This window comes from Spermophilus citellus, assembly GCF_964194105.1.
Source record: "Spermophilus citellus genome assembly, chromosome: 3".
In the NCBI taxonomy this organism is placed as follows: domain Eukaryota; kingdom Metazoa; phylum Chordata; class Mammalia; order Rodentia; family Sciuridae; genus Spermophilus; species Spermophilus citellus.
In genome coordinates, this window is record NC_138184.1 from 223,546,206 (window position 1) to 223,563,791 (window position 17,586).

General features: G+C 39.4%; 1 protein-coding gene across 1 annotated transcript in view; it reads left to right on the top strand.

The window, feature by feature from the left end:
• CNTNAP2 (contactin associated protein 2) overlaps nucleotides 1-17,586 on the top strand; it is a 1,934,648-nt gene that overhangs the window by 1,160,533 nt on the left and 756,529 nt on the right. Inside the window, exon 11 of the mRNA XM_081283562.1 lies at nucleotides 7,459-7,565. Within this exon, the coding sequence (XP_081139688.1) occupies nucleotides 7,459-7,565 (107 nt within the window). The remainder of the gene's footprint in view (nucleotides 1-7,458; nucleotides 7,566-17,586) is intronic.

Here is a 17,586-nt window from a genome sequence, read left to right on the forward strand (position 1 = left end):
AGTCACCCAGTGTATTCTGTCCTACAAAGAGGAAAAGATGTAGGTCAACACCAGGGTAGAGAATCTACACCTCTGTTTAGTTAGGATATATTTGGGGTTGTAACGAAGACTCAAGATAGGTGTCTTTAGTCATATGGGAGTTTTGCTATTTCTCTCTTATAAACACACGTGGGTGGGTGGCATGACATGGTATGCTACCGGGAACCCAGAGTTCTTACTTTCCCTTGCACCCTGCTGTGCTGTGAGACACCTGCTCCAGGTCTCAGGCTCACAGGCTCATGAGGAAAGAAAAGCGCAGGCCCTACTGTTTTATGGGTTAATCCAGAGGACATCCACGGCCCTTCTACTGCCATTGCCCAGTCTCAGGCCTCCTTGCTTAAAGAGGGCCTGGGAAATATGACCTTTAGCTGGTGACTCTAGGTCAAGAGTAGATCCTATTGCCGCAGAGGGTGATTGAGATTTAAGGGAACAGCCAGCAATAGCTTAACAACCTCCTGAGGAATCCTGACTCTGACCTGTCTCCTGGAGAGTCTTCCTTCCAAAGGGCTCATGACTGTGCGAAGGAGGTGGGATACCTGAGTGTCTGCAGGGGCTTATTAGAGGATAGGGACGGGGCAGCTGGGTGCACATCAGTACTCCACTACCAATCTTCTCCTGGGCACAAGCCTCTGCTCACTGTGCATCATTCCAAAGCCACTCTTCACACTTACCCCAGCTGGAACAGGCCCCTGCTGTGCCTCCTTGCAGGCTATCCAACTAAACTTTCAAAGACCGAGTTTTCTGTAAAGACTTAGCACACTCCTACAGCACTGATTTACTATCTTAATCCCATTCCCGTGTTTTAAATATGAGGCTTATACATATATCTGACTTATAATTACCATGTTTTACCATACAACTGTTGCATATTTCATGGAAATTTTTTTTTATTTTTTTGGCAACAAAGTGTAGTGCAACTATTATGTGCAGTTTTTTTTCAACAAAAAACTGTGCTGGTATGACTTAAAAATAATGTCTTCCTAAGTTTTCTTTGATGCAAGATTAGGTAGGATACATGGAATACTCATGAAAATATATCAGTGACGTGTCAATAATTATGTAGTGAAATATCACAACATTTCACACCATATAGAGTCTCTTGAAGACAAAACTTTCTTTTTTCTCTATTCTCCAGAGTTTGTTTTGAAGTCCTTGCCTGTAGCAGGTAACTGACTGATTACAAAGAACTTGCTGTTATTTGTTTAGGGGGTTCAATACAGTTTAACCTGGAAACAGGTGAAGGAAATTGCTGAACACTGCAGGTTTTTCTCTGTGAGCATATAATCCCTTTAAGGACCTTTCATTCATAAAACAATAGGGAATGCATTGTAAAAATAAAGCTCTTGGTAAATTAACGAAATAAGATAAAGTGATATCTGGTTTATTATAATAAAACAATTTATAAATTAGAAAATCCAAGTTAAGGTACTTATATTGTATAAGGTTAAAATTAATGAGTATTATAGTCAGTGCAGAAATGTGTAATTGTTGGATAGATGTGAACCAAAGTTGGTTGATTACTTTTTAATGTAAAGTTTGGACATAATATAGTAGGTACAATAAATTTCTCTGCTTTCAAGTATTTCCATAAATAAATGCTTGTTGAAGGAGCACCATCAATATAACATTAGCATTTCTACAATATTGTTATATAGTAATGAAATATTAAATTAGTTCCTGAAATTATAATTACTCTTCTATATAATTTCCATTCAAACAGAAGAAATATAACAGAAGAATGTAAGGTAGTGATATATACTCCACAGAGAATATACTTTCAACAAAAATTGAAATCTAATTAAGATGATAATAAAAGTACTAAAATATTGTTGAGGTCAATATAAAAGTTAATGCAGAAGAAAACTTCATTGTGATTATAGAAATAGCTCAGAGAGCCAAGAGCATGAGAAATTGTATTTAAGAATGCAAACATTCTAAACGGAATTCTTGTCTTAAAGAGCAAAAATAAAACTTGGTGTTGACATGAAGGGGAAAAAACTTTAAGTTAAACAGATAATTTATACTGGAGTGGTAACATATACATCGTTTAGAATAATTTTCCCATGGTTCACAAATAACCTATCAGTAATGGAGAAGCAGTCCTTTCCTTTCTAAAGTTCAGAATAAGGCATGTTTAATGTGGTATAAAATCTGCATTAATCTAAAACCAGATTAAATATCCTAGCACTGCTCTCTGTGAAGGAACTAAGCAGGGGAGAATCTGAGCTGAGACTGGCAGCTCTGAACTTGGTGTTAAGGTGAAATGAGACTGTCTTTACAGGCAGCGAGCACGTTCGGTGAATTTTATGAAGTCTACAGGCAGGTTGTGAAATGATTAAACTCACTAAGTGAGATGAGGAGATTATTATATGTCACTCTGAGTGGATCCCACAGGCAGTTGGAGAGCCTAAGGAAGCAGCAGTTTTAGGAGAAATGTGTGAACCTATCAGCTGTGCCCTGCTGCACACAGGGCACAGATGTCGCCCCCTCCTGCTGGCTCCCTTCTCAAGCTCTTCCTCTTCCTGGGTTCTTCCTTCTCCTTGAGCCCCCTCCACCGAAATGCTTTGGAGCCTGCGATCCCAGGGAGGTCCTCGGAGCATCCCTGTGAGCGTCACCTGGGAGCTGCTTAGAGTTTCAGACTCTCAGACCACCCAGGCCTCAAGAATCAGAATCTTTTTTAGTAAGATTTTCAAGTGATTCCTGGGCATAAAAAAGTTGAGAAACAGGACTTTTGGGTACCAGGGGCTCAGGAGAAAGTGACAGCAAGACATCCTGATGAATGTTGAACTGTTGGTTGTTTTACATGTGAGCAGACTTGCCTTTGGAGTTTGGGAGGCACAGTGTAAACAATCCACTGGGTTCTACAGAACCAAATGTACTTTTAAAGTTAATGCAAAATTTTACTCAAAAATATCTACTTTAGCTTTTCTACTTTTTTTTTTCTGTTTTTTAGCTATAGGGCTGAAATCCAGGGCTTTGTGCATGCTAGGCAACTGTATCTACCACTGAGCTACATCTCAACCCTATTAAACTTTTAAACACTAGGGGGAAGAAAAATAAACAAACAAAAAATTTACCAATGTATTTAGTTATGTTGTCAGACTAAATCTTTTAGATTTAAAATAAAATTTTTTGGCTATACCAAGTTAAGTTAGTAGTATTAATAAACTATGAAATGACTTGCTTACAAACAAGTCTGACACCACTTAAAATATCTTACATCCACTGATCCCAGTTTTCTCAATGCTTTGCAAATAAAATCAAGTGCAGAAATAAATGACATTCTCTAAGTGAAATAAAACCACAACTGCCATCCATAACTCCAAACTGAATTCCTGCATCTAGCCACTCTGTGTTAACTAATTTAATATTAAGTAATCATTGTACATATGACTTTTTAAAATATGGCTTTTGTTTGCCTCATATATTGGGGTACCAATAAGTCTCATTTGAAAAAAAAATGCATTCGGATCTATAGCATTCTGACCAGCCCTGTAAGGAAGGGTGCTTGTGGCTGAGTCTCCGACCCCAGGGCTATCTGGAGCCAGAGTAATTGGATGCATCACTTCCCAGGAGCCCTTTGATCACAACAAATTGACACCTGCCAACTTCTCCACTGTATGCTCCTGATCCCACTCCAGTCCTTCTCAAGTCGAAGCAGTCGGGTCATTTTGATTCATTTTTGATGTGAATCAAACTTTCAAGTAGGACATGCCATGGAACAAATTATACATTTCCTGTGACCTGCTAAATGAATTAGATTATTAGAGCAAGAGTCTGAAGTCTGGATTTAAGACTAAAATCATAGATAAAAATAATTTATATTTCTCATGGTGGAAGGGCTATTGCCTCTGAAATTCCTTTCTAGTCCTTGGTGGTGTAACTTTCTAGCATTTCTTACATTCGTTTCCTCAGTCCATCCAAAGGCATTTACTGAGTGTGTGCCGGACACCCCATTATGAAAAGAACCGTAAAAAACATACCTTCCTTCTGCATTGTCAGCTTAGAAGGGAAGGACAGCCCAACAAACAATTACTAAGCCAGGTGACGAGGGCATATTGGATACGTGCAAATGGTGCTATGGTTATGCAGGAGAAGAAATAAGTAATTAAAAAGAGTGCACTAGGTTAATTTGTGTTTTGTTGTGCTTGGTAATTGGCCCTAACTGTTAAAATACATAGTGATAAGATATTAGGGTGTGAAATTGAGTTTCAATCAACTTGATTGGAAAATAAAACATTTTCCACCATTAAGAATTAAAATGCCAATAATCTGGGCCAAGAGAAGGTTGATTTTAAAAACAAGAATTGCAAGAAACCAACATTAAAACTAAAATGCTAAAATCTCATTGAAGTACAAATAATCACTTTTTCAGAAAGCCCTAGTCCTGCGTTTGGGGAGTACTCCGTTACTCTCACATTGTCGTTTATGCTTCCCTGGCGTGCAAGTACACCGTCATCTTTTTATCACTGAGATGTGGATTTTCTACTTGGTGCATTATTTAGAGCACATTTAGATTCCAACTTGGTTTTCCTTTGCTACTCAGTAGGCTTCTGCACTACCTCCCCCTGAATTAATTGATATAATGAGCTGATGTAAATGATCCTCACCATTAGGCTGAGCTAATATTAACCCACGATGATTTAGAAAGTAAATATACCACACAAAGGCACATACTTACTGAATTTCACACTGAAGTATCAAGGATGCTTTAGTTTCCTGCATATTTGGACTATCTGTTCCCTGCCTTCTAGGGTGACATGGAGAGTAAGCACGGTGGATGTGGTTCCTGCTGCAGTGGCCTGGGCCTGGGTCTGCATGCACGGTGCTGTGAGGGGGCCCTTCCATCTCAGGACCACTACCACTCGCTGCTGTACTTCCTTCCCCTTTGCTCCTGTTCTGCTAGGACCACTTTCCAACAGTTAATCATAAAGTGAAACACCTCTTTTAAGACCCAGTGAAAGTGTCCTCAGCTCTGTTCAGCCCTTTCTGTAGCCTCCATCTGTCACTCCTCTAGCATCTAGATGTTTCCGTAGCAGTTATTAGGTTGTCATGACTCACCAAATTCTTCTTGCTCCGTATTTTGCATGACTCTTACTCCCATCTCCACCTACAGCCACATTAAAAAGTCTTTTGAGGACCATCTTTGTAGCCTTCATACCATCAAGCCCAGATTATATGGAAAGGGAAGTAGGTGTCTATTAAACATAGAGTGGATTTCCCATCCTTCATGAAAATCCAAGATCATGGCTTTGCTTATATTGTACTTCGACCTACTAATGTTCTTTCTCTTGTTTTATTCTTTTATAGTCCTGTTTGATCTTTGAAAGTCAACCTAGGAGCTTTGAATTGTGTCTGAAATCTATATTTGATCTCTCACAAGAAATTCCATGGTGTTTTGTTTGTCTCTGAGTTGTGCCATTTTTATTTTTGCCTCTGTTACAGTTCTCATACATAATGTATCTACTTTCATAAGTGGCAAGCTCTTGAGAAGCTGTGAATACAGGCTTATTCTTCTGTTTACCATAGTGCTGTGCATACAACAAGTGCTCATTACATATTTGTTGCAGGAATAAAGGTTTCTGAGGAATCATGGAGAAATAGCACACATACAAAGAATCAGGAGCTCCACATCATATTGAGCTGGGCCCTGCTGCAAGAGACTTAGACATCAAAGTTGACAAATCAAGAACATAGGTTGGAGAATGTGGTCTGAGACCATCTCTATCAGATTTTGTAGCAAAAAGGCCGTGGGGCATTATGATTAAGGGTTTCCATGCAAAGCGGCTCTCTGTCAATCCATTGCCTGTGACTCTCTATTATAGGTTCTGCTGTTGGATCTGAGTTTCCTGTTGAAACCTAGATATCGTCTGTGAATTCTAATACATAACATTAAATAACTTCTTTTCAATCTTTTTAAACAAGGATTTATAAAGAAGCAGGTTATGGGGAAGTTGAAGAAACGAATTGACGAAAGGGGCAAGGAGATGGGATAAGGAGACAGGAAAGAGTTTGTGCCACTGACATGAATGTTCCAGAACAGATCTCAACCTCACTATTTCTATACTACAGTCAAGCTATGAAATTGTGCCCTGGAAGCTGTGACTCATATATTTATAAGCACGGCTCTCATTCTTTGACCCTCTCCTTCCTTCCCCTTATCTACTTCGGGAACATTACCTACAAACCTAACATGGTACATCTACACAATGGAGTTCTATTCAGCCACACAAAAGATGGAATCCTGTCCATTGTGACAGTGTCGTGGGGAAGGGAGATTATTGTGTTAAGTGAAATGAGCCAGGTACAAAAAGAAAAGTACTAAGTGATAGCACTCATGTGGAATCTAACAAGACACTTCTCATAGAAGTCAGGAGGAGATGGTGGTTACCAGAGGCTGGGGAAAGGTTGTCAGTGGTTACTAAGTTCCAGTTAGAAAACAGCGAGAAGTCCAGGAGTGCAGCTGACCAGTAGGGTGCCTGTAGACGTGATTATGCAGTGGGTATTTCACAAAGCCAGAAAATAGGACTTTGAATGTTTTTACCATAAAAGGTAGTGATAAATGGTGGAGAAGACAGATAGGTTTATCCTGATTTAAACATTACACAATGTAAACATATATTGAGACATCACATGGTAGCCCATTAATATGTATAGTTTTATATGTTGAGTATCAGTTTTAAAATAAACTAAAAAATAAGATGTTTTAGAATATTTATAAGATAGATATAATTGCCCACTTTTCAAATGGGGACACCAAGGTTCAGAAAAGTTACATTTAGTCATCACAGTTAGCTTCCTAATGCATGGAAAGACATAACTTTGAACATAAACCCTATTTTCCCCCTCTATTATGTTTGCTCCTCTTTAAGTCGGTGGCTTAAACTATCCAGTCAGATACAGGGGGAAGTGTTTGAAAGACAGAACTTTTTTTCTTATTAGGTGAATGTGTTCCCTTTGCTGTTGCCATGGCATTATCACAAAAACTCAAAATTGTTTGGGAAAACTCAGGACTATCCCTCTGCAACTTGGTTTTGGCCTTGATAGAGAAGAAAACAGGAGAGAAACAAGATGGCTTATCTTCCATCCTTCACCAGGAGAAATCTGGCGAGGATCTCTGTCTTTGGATAAAAGGGAAACAAAATTAATCTGTGATATGCAAATGAGCCCCTCAGCTGGGTGTGAGTATCTACTATTTACTCAAAAATGTGAAACACCAGGCCTGTGATACATCATCTTCTGTGTGCTTGGCACCTTCCATCATGAATCATATTAATCTGCTAAAACTAACAAGGATTAATTGCCTCAGTAAGGCAGCCTGGCATTGAAATGATAGATTGCCCAAACAGCTTGGAATTTGGCCACTCATAAATCTCATTTGTTTGTTGGTTTATTTCTGTTTGTCTCTTTTCCTGACAGATGTGTGCCCAATCACTGTGAGCATGGAGGGAAGTGCTCGCAAACGTGGGACAGCTTCAAATGCTCTTGCGAGGAGACAGGATACAGCGGGGCCACCTGCCACAACTGTGAGTGCCAATTTATCTCACTTTAATCTTGTAATCACACGAGAATCGCAGGTCTTCAGCCATGCTTTACAGCTTAGCAGCCTGAATTATCTATACACTGCATCACTTGATCTGAAAAGCCCAGATTCTGTTGTCGTTACTCCAAAAAAATAGTGTTCGACTTGTCAAACATGTTCCCTCATGCTGGACGTGGGACGGCCAGAGTCTCCAGCATTCCATATTTGAGTTGGAAGGCAGAACGTGGAGTCCCCTCTTTGTGTCTGAGCCAGGGCTGTCCAGTTAGATTGCCTGGGAAATTGTGTTAGTGTGATGTCTCTGACTGAACCATCATTTATCAATTCATCTGAGAGGGAGACAGAGTATAATTTGAACATTTAATTTCTGGACAGTGGTTGCCTCTGGTGTCAGCCCAAGTATTTGGCCCCATTTTTTCACATCAGAGAAATGAGTCAGAAAGGGGAATAAAGTCCATCAACTTATATATCTAAAGTAAAAGCACAAGGAGGGAAAAATTCTAAAAACATTAAAAAGACAATCTAACATGTGCCAATGACCAGAAAAATACCTTATATCTTGTATTACATAGCTTTATCCCATATGTTTGAATACAGATTAAACTTTTAAATTCAAAGCATATTTTAAGTGAATGTTAGTTCTTTGATTGTGATATTAATTTTTTAATAATGCACTTCCATTTTACAAAGCATCTTTGAAAATATGCTTGCCATAAAACATATAGTGAAGGGGGTCATCTGTTGTGTGGTGTGTGTTGTCTTAAGAGAGAAGAGAGTCAACCGTCTTTCAATAGGCTAAAACCCTGAAACCCTAACATCTAAGGCCTCTAATTACACAAGATAGATTTCTCTTCACTTTATTTTTAGGAAATGACAAGCAGAACATTCTCAGAGTAGAGTCCTGGGTACAGTAAAAATGCAATATCGCTCTCTGTGATTTGCAGTAATGTGCACTAAGAAATCATGCTTAGAATGTACTGTGAGACATAAACTGAGAAAAACGTTTGAAATTTATTTTTCTTCATTTAATAATTTTTTGAGGGAAATAATGAAAGACAAGATATAAAGGGACTCTTAGAAGAACTAACATTAACAGAAACCTGTATAAGTAACAACAGACAGGAGATTCATCATCTGTAAAGCACTTAAATGTAGAAAAGAATTTAGTGAACAAAGAACAAAAATGATTAATAATAAAATTAATTAGAAAAAGACCAGGGGAGGAAGGAAGGGAGGGTAGGAGGAGGTGCTGGAGAATGAAATTGGCCAAATTATGTTGAGTGCATGCCTGAATATGTAACAAGGAATCCCACTAATGTGTATAATTATAGTGCATCAATAAAAGTTTTAAAGATCCAATGAATAAGAATGTGGGACACAAAAGCTTGTAAAACAAAATAAAAACAAAGACAAAAGAAAAAGTTCTCCTTGGCATCTTTCCTAAAATGGAAAGATTGTACTAGATACAATTATATCTGGTGAAAAGTAAGTTATAACTCAATTATGTACCAACCACACAAAATGTTGACTTTTTGTATACAATATTCATTATTATAAAAGATGAGGCCGAAATAAATAACTTTGGTAAAAATTAGCAATCTTAATTTCACCAGTATAATTTTTTATCCTATGAAAGTTACCATATTTAAATGCAAGAAATCTTGTTTCTGAAATACAGCAAAGCCAAGGAAATACAGAGCAAGAATTGGTAGTGGTCACGGGGTATCAACCTCTGTGATGGCTTTAATATTGATAATTGAAAAGTCAGTGAATTTTTAACACAGCAAAATACATTACAAAGAAAAAGGCAGAATTGTAAAAGTACATGCTTTTGATTGAGTAGTTGATAAGAGTCATAACTGCAGATATTAGAAATATGCTCAGTGTGGCCAACTCTAGATGTAGAAGTGGGAAATTACCTCATATCTGAGTGTTCCTTCCTACTTGCTCTTCACTCCCTTGTTACTTCTGTAAGGGGAGAACTATTCATTTTAATAATGAAAACTGGATCCCTTGCTCAATATTGTGAAGGTCAAGTGTGCACATCAATAGAGGCTGAACAACCATATTGCATAATTCAAGAAAAGGCTTGGGTTGGAAGAGTGTACCCTGCAGCTTATTGAAGGATGTTTGCTTCCTATAAAGATTTGATACATCTCTTCATACTCCCATGGAGGAGTTAAAAATCACAAGAGGTCTGGCATGGCACATAACAAAAAGATGCAATGTGTTCCATAAAGTTTGATACATAAAGTTGGATGGTTTTTCATTGTTAGTCACTGGATGCATTCCCGGCAAGAGCATTGAAGTGAAAGTCCCCGATGTCTGCTGTTGGCTGGAGGTCACCACTCAGAGTGTCCTTCTAGACAGTCATGTGACTTCTCTGGAACTTTCTTTACTCCCGTTAACTAAATGGTTATTGAATCTCTTTTGTTTCTAAAGGCCTATGAGCTGACATTTCAAATTGCTTGTCCCATGTTGTGTGGTTTTGATTTTTGCTAGTCTTACAGATTGAGAATCCCTAATTCAAAAATCCAAAATGCTCCAAAATCTGAAAGTATATAATACCTACACAATACCTCAAATTTTCAGGTTGTGGAGCATTTTGGATTTGGGGTTTCTGGATTAGGGATGCTTAATAAGTAAAGTCTAGGCAAATATCCAAAACCAAGGTAGAAAACTCTAAAATTTCAAACTTTTAAAAAATGTTTTTATTAGTGCATTATGGTTATACGTAATAGTGGGATCATTTTGACATATTCATACATGCATGCCATGAAGTTGCTCCGTTTTAATCCCCAGTACTTCCTCTATCCCTCCCCTCCTCTCTCCCCTGCTCCTCTTCCTCTACTCCATTGGAGGAGGGACTACAGAATGAACTGGACCAGATTATGCTGTATACATAGGAATATTTCACTGCACATTCCACCTTTGGATATAAAACACCAACTTAAAAAAGCCAATACATAAATAGAAGGAAGACTCGAAATCCTTTTGAACCCAAGTATTTGGATAGGGACACTCAATCTATACTAAATATTTACCTTGTTTTTTTTTTTTCTTGCAGAAGACCAAGCATTTCTGCCAAGTAGAAATTATGTTATTTTAAAATAGTACTATGTCCCCCAACCCTCCCCCAAAAAACCAGCTAACCCTGAACTTTAGTATAACTAAACATTTGATAGAGTTTCAAGCACTGTAATTAGGCTACAAAATGCTAATTTAGCCCGTTTTCTACACTGGTCCAGCCTTGGTCAGGATGAGAGAGCAATTTCTTGAGTGACATGGGTGGACGATTCACGTCGTTTGGCTGGGTCAGGCTGCTTGCCCTTGAATTGGCTCTACCCCTTGCTCCTACCCTTGGCAACTGCAATGGACACAGTACTCACCTGAGAAGCCACCGTGGGCTTAACAGGTGATTCACAGGAGACGCCAAGTGCTTCATCCTGTGTAGCACTGACGTGTGTTTTTCTATTCTTTCCTTTGAGAGCCGTGTCCCTTTGCTCTGAACTTCGCAAACAATGATGTCCACATCACACAACTTGCTATTGAATTTCATATTCCCACACATTATTTGCTATCATTTTCATGGCAGATTTGGGCTGAAAGTGAATGATTGTTTTCCATTGTCTTTGTTTTTCCTGAATTGAAGAGGCAGTCTTGATGAACAGGTAGTCTAGACGCCTCTTAGACTTGTATCTAATGGTTTAGTCTTTAGTTGGTCAACTTGTAGAGATCTTACTTGCAAATATGTGGTAGAGAGGACTCCATCTTGTCATTTACACACGCTCTGCTGAGGGGAGACGTGCCATCCTTTGGTGAGAAAGTTCCCCAGGGAGCCATTCCCACCAGGATGGTCAGATCATAGGAGAGGGAAAGCCAGGGGTTGTCGTCCAAAACCAAGAGAGAATCATTTGTGACAAAATGAGTATATAGGGAGTCGTTGGGGTTCGAGACTTTTTAAAACTGTCTTCTGCCAACATTCTCCGTTTCAAAGAATTGCCTCCTGCTATGTCTGAGTGTGAGATCTTGGCTGAGTGACACAATCACGCTGACGTTTGTCAGATGGCTTCTCTGTTAGTGGTGCTGACTCAGGGGCCTCACCCTCCCAGGATCTGAGGATGTCCTTCCTGAGCAAACTCAGTGCTGACAGGCAGCTTTCCTCCCAGTGTGCTGTCGAGATGCTCCGAGGGGCCTCCCGGCTTGCTGTAGCTCCCAGTGTCCCTAGGATCTGATTACCATCCTGCTCCACACGCGTGCCTTACACTTTGACAATGGTGGCCCTCATCCATGCATTGACACCAGGAGGCTACCCTGTATCTCAGGGCTTAACAGATATTCTTCCTCCTTAAGATCCTCTCTTAGACCTCAGCCGTTCTTACATATAAAACCACTCTATGGAGAATTTCCCTAAACTTCCCCAGGATATCCTCCAAACCCTGAAAACCTCGGGCTACTCACAGAGAGTAGGAGGATAAAAGGGAATATCTCCGTATTTGACAAAGATACTCAATGTTTTGGGATGAAAATTAATAAAAAGATTTTAAGTGCCAGATATGTATTCTAAGAGAAAATGCTTTTATTTTATGAAAGATGATATTTTATGAAAGGAGAGATTGTGGCCCCTATAGGTAGACATCATGTCTCAAATGATAGTAAGATGACTTGAGTGAATCTCTTCCAACTTTAAAATGACCAGATTTCCAATTCTGAAATCTAAGGTCCTGACATTGCCACACAACATATGTGTAAAATTGATACAAGCCAGGTTAGAGGAAAAATGAAATGCGCGTAAAAGCAACTATCCTATCGATGAGCTGTTATTGGCTCATCGATTTGTAAACCATAAATTATACTACACGTTACTACTGCCCAGGTGTGGTCATTTTCAACACCTCACATCATGTTATTCATAGTATTCATACCCATAAGTATTCTAATTCAAAACACAATTCTTTAAAAGAATGCAATGCTACCTGTTGTAGTCACAGTGACCTGGGGAATGAGCACGTAGATTTGCTGGCACTTAGAAACCTGGTGCCTGTGTCCATTTGGAGCATACTTAGTTCAAGTATCAATGATGACAACTTGGAGTTTAAATAATACCTACAAAACCAAGTGGTCACTGGATAGAATCGTGTTGTCCATCTCAAAGCTGAGATATTTAGACTTCCAGAATTGGATTCCATCCCTCAGCTATGGGTCCAGCTGGCTTGCAAGGTCCTCTTTGGTTTAGCCATGTCTTTAACCTAGTTTCTTATTAGGATTGTTTTCACCCATTTGCCCCTCCAGTTCCACTGACTTTTCAATCCTTCATGTACCATCCCCTTTCCCTGCCACAGGACATTGGCACATCCTCCCTTTCTACCTTGCCAGGTGTGTTTCTACTCATCTTTTCTCTCTTAGCAGGGCAGTCCCCCACCTCAGAGAAGCTTTCCTTGACTTAGCAATTAGGTCTGATTCTCTTAACTAAGACACTCATCATCTCCCTTTCAGTAATGGTCATGGTTTTGCCTCTGTAACTTGTGATTCTCTAATAATGCCTGACCTCTCCATTGGACTAGACCCTCTGAACAGAGTGCTGGTTTGGTTCCCTGATTTATACTCACAGACCCCAGCGTAACATATATGCCCCTGGGTGTGCTCTGAATCAAACAATGTAAGGGTGTCAGAGACTAAAGGGCATCAAGAGTTATTTTTTTTTAAAAATCAAAGTCCTTTATGCAAATTTATGGAGATAGTGAAACTACAAAGAAAGAGTAAAAGTAAAGGGGGGAAAATGGAAAATAGACCAGAGAGCAACCCAGTTCTGCAAAAATATTTTCAAAATCTACAGTATGGATTAATGGAAGGTGGAGACTATATGGCAGTAATAACAGCAGAAACAGCCCAGAGAATAAAATTGTCACAGGACACTCCCTGCAGGAATCCAGCACAGCAGCAAACAAACTGCATGTTTCAAATAACCTTTGTAGGAAACTCTGGCCATATTAGGGGAGCATGTTACCACTCGTTAAAATAACTTATGGGAAGATAGAAGAATTGTGAAAACGATGACTTAGACCATGGGCCCTGGCATCTCCGTGCTTGGTCCACAGCATGAGCTGTTCTGAAACATGCGGGATGTGTTTAGATATTGACTGTTTTGTGAATGTCAGGAAGCTGACTTTCAACTTGGTGCAAAGTTTGAATACGATGATCATCACAGTCCTCGGAGTGATCGTATAGGTGTGTTATGTACCCTTGCTACAGGGAGATCAAGGCAGGAAAGGAAGCTCAAGGTTTGGATTTCCGAGCCCTAGTGTCAAATCCTCAGAGCCTTGGGCTACAAGGCCCATCTTATTTTTTCCCACCAGCTGAGCCTCAGCAGTTCTAGAGGGATGACTGTCTCCCATGTCTTTCACACTTGGGTGGATTCCCTTGAGGGGTGGAGTCAGCTCTTCACCACCTTGGCTCACTCACGGTGAAGAAATGAGCAGTGGTCAGATTTAACACCCCCCAGCTCCCTGCTGTCTTGGCTGTGTGCTTTTGGACAATTCTCAACCTCTCTGAACTTAAGTTTGCTCCTGGACATTCAAGGTGACCTTGCTTATTTAGACAACATCCTTAATTTTGTTGATGTTTTGTTTAGTGTGAGACAAGTTCTCCCTCTGTTGTTCAGGTTGGCCTTGAACTCACAATCTTTCCATCTCAGCCTCCCCAGTAGTTGGGATCACAGATGTGCCATCACACCTGGCTTTACTTTCTAACTTTTAAGAACTTTTATGATTCTGCTAATTCTAAAAAAAAAAAAAAAAAAAAAAAAAAAAAAAAAAAAAAAAAAAAAAAAAACCTTTTCTTCTGATTATCCGTCATATAAGGATAATAAGCCTTGACAGACTCTTCATTCTGAATGTAGGCCATATTTTCATATCAGTGATTCTCAAGGAAAAGATCATAGGTTGTCTTAATGTTTTTATCAATACTCTCTGAAAAGATAAAAGGCTTTATTAGCAAATATAATGGCTATACTGGCCGATGTATATGCATAAGGTGAATTTGTTCTTTCTCATCTGGCCATGGAATGAAGCAGTCAGATCACACTTCTTTGATTCCAAGTGACGAACTCCACCCCCCACATTCCATCACAACACCATGACCTACTTCAGAAGCTCAGTCTGTTCCTGTCCTTAAAGAGTGAGACACAGGTGCAGGGCCACAGGACATAGCCTAGATTCCTACCTTTTCTAAATAACTTCATTCACTGATTCATAGGCTGAGAGCTGACTCTCTTCTCCATGCAGGATAGGTCTGGAGTGTGGGCGAAGAATGGAAGAGGGCTGGGCATTAGGATGCTGTTATGGTTTGGATGTGAGGTGTCCCCCAAAAGCTCACATGTGAGACAATGCAAGAAGGTTCAGAGAAGAAATGATTGGGTTGTGAGAGCCTTAACCCCATCAGTGAATTAATCCCCTGACAGGGATTAACTGAGTGGTAACTCAGGGCTGGTAGGATGTGGCTGGAGGAGGTGGGACATTGGGTGTGTGGCTTTGGGGTATGTATTTTGTCTTTGGAGAGTGGAGTCTCTCTCTCTCTCTCTCTCTCTCCCTCTCTCTCTCTCTCTCTGCTGCCTGATCACCATGTGAGCTGCTTCCCTCCACCACATTCTTCCACCATGAGTTCAGCCTCACCTCAAGCCCCAAGGAATGGAGCCAGCAGTCCATGGACTAAGATCTTTGAAACTGTGAGCCTTCAAATAATTTTTTCTTCCCTAAAGTTGTTCTGCTCAGATCTTTTAGTCACAGCAGCAAAAAAAAAGCTGACTAAAACAGACGCTATGTTAAGAACCCTTCCAAACAAGTATGTAGTTTAATTAAAAATAAGCTCTCCAACCTTAATTCATTTCCATATCACTCTTACTGAGATTGTAAACTATGAATAAATTGTACCGTATGCTTACCTTGGTAGTCTAGCTTGCTTCTTTTCATGTTTATATAACATGGATAAATGTAGGTCCATAGAAAATACCAAAACTACTTGACACTTTCAGTATTTTTTAATTTTTTTTTTTTGCAATTTAAAGCCATTGTTTTACCTTTTCAGTTTATAGTTTCTAAATATTTACTTTCTTTGTGTTTTGTGGTTTGTTTTTTTTCCTTATTAAATAGACGGGTAGAAATCAGGGTGAGAAAGAAGCCACTTCGCTTCCAGTGGGGCCAGGTGGAGGGTGCAGAATGGGCACTGGGGTTGACCAGCCCCGTAGGCTTGCATGCATCCTCCTGGCCAGGAGCTGTTATTTCCCAGAGCCAGTCACTGGGGGAAAGGGAAACAAGGACAGGTGGTGTCCCTTCCTGCAGTCACACTTATTACAAAGAGAATACCCTCCCAGCTCCGCTCTCTCATCTTCACCTGCCATCTACAGGCAGAGTGAGGTTCAGAAGTGGGAAGTGCTACCTGTGTAGCAATGTTGGAAGGGGATTTAAAGGCCATTCCATCGCTCAGCTACAACTCAATAAATCACACTGGATTAAAATAGCGCAGGTCATTTGGAGAAACACAGCCCAAGGACCTTTACATTTCTAAGGCAGCCCCAATTTCAAATTAATCCCTTCTGTCATGCCCTGCTTTGGAACCATGGCTAAGATTAAACATAGAGAGAAAGGATTTAATTTCAGTTTTACAAAGACTCTTTCACTTGTTTCAAAAATATGTTTTTTTTCTCTTTGAGCTTTGGCAAAAAAAAAAAAAAAAGTTGATCTGCAAATGCATATTAAAAAGCAGTGTGTGCCACAGAGACAGATTGTGATACTGTGAACTTCTCAGAGGCTATAAAATGCTGGGCTGGGTCTTGAGGGAGTTGGCATTATTCATTAGACTCCCCTGTAGCTTGAATCCCAGTGGGTCTTATCCAAGTTTCTGAGTATAGAGAAAATGGAATAGAAAACACCCATCTCTACACATTCATCAAGCTGGGTTATGGGGGAAAAGAATAGAGAGAAAGAGTCTACTTTAACTTGAGGATAAGGTAAGGAACTTCAGGGAAGCTTGTATGGACTCAAAAACAGGAAAGGAGGATTAGTTAAAAATAGCATCCATCTCTCTTTGGGTCTTTTTAATTTCTCCCAAATCAAGCTGTGTTTTATTTTTATGTTGATTCTAGTCACTAAAGTTTACTGTATGTCTTTAATTTTGCAGGCTTGGTGTATAGGATTACTTCTAATTTCCAGGCGATTCTGATTCATTCCATGATATTATGTGTTTGTTTTTTATGCAGTACATGGTGCAAGTAGAGAAGTATACACAAAATCCCTTTCCTTGTGGAGTAGACATGCTAGTCAAAAAAGGAACAATAATAAATAATTAGAAAATACCAGAATAGGGGGTGGGATTCTGGCTCAGCATTGGAGAGCTCTCCTAGCATGTGCGAGGCCCTGGGTTTGATCCTTAGCACCCATAAAAATAAATAAATAAAATAAAGGTATTGACAACTACAACTAAAAAATAATAAATATTAAAAAAAAGAAAATACCAGTATAGCAGTAGGGGGTGAGAGATGTTTGTGTGTCAAGTTGGTGTGATAAAACAGTGTGTGGAATATGAGTGAGCACAATGTACTGTAAAGCAACTTACATCCTTCTGGAGAAAGAAGTAGCCTAAATGATGCTAAAATTTTCCAATGACGGGCTTTGGCTCTTGACTATTTCTGAAATAAGGAGAGATCATAGGATTCTAAACAATATTTAGTAATTGTTCTTGGAAAACCATGTGGACTATTTGATGTGACTCCTTCAATTGTCAACTTTATTTTTTTAATAAAAGTGATAGAAGTATTTTTGCTTTACTAAGAAAAAAACACTCAGTTATTTAGTTTTGAGTTTAATCTTGGGTTTAAAAAAACTAAATTTGAGGTTGCTGTGTGATTGTTAACCTCACATCTGGCAGAATGAGAAGCTTCCTCCCATTGTATCTCTTCCAGCTGTGACCAAAGACTGTCAGGCTTATACTCCCCCAAATCAAGATTCCTGGGT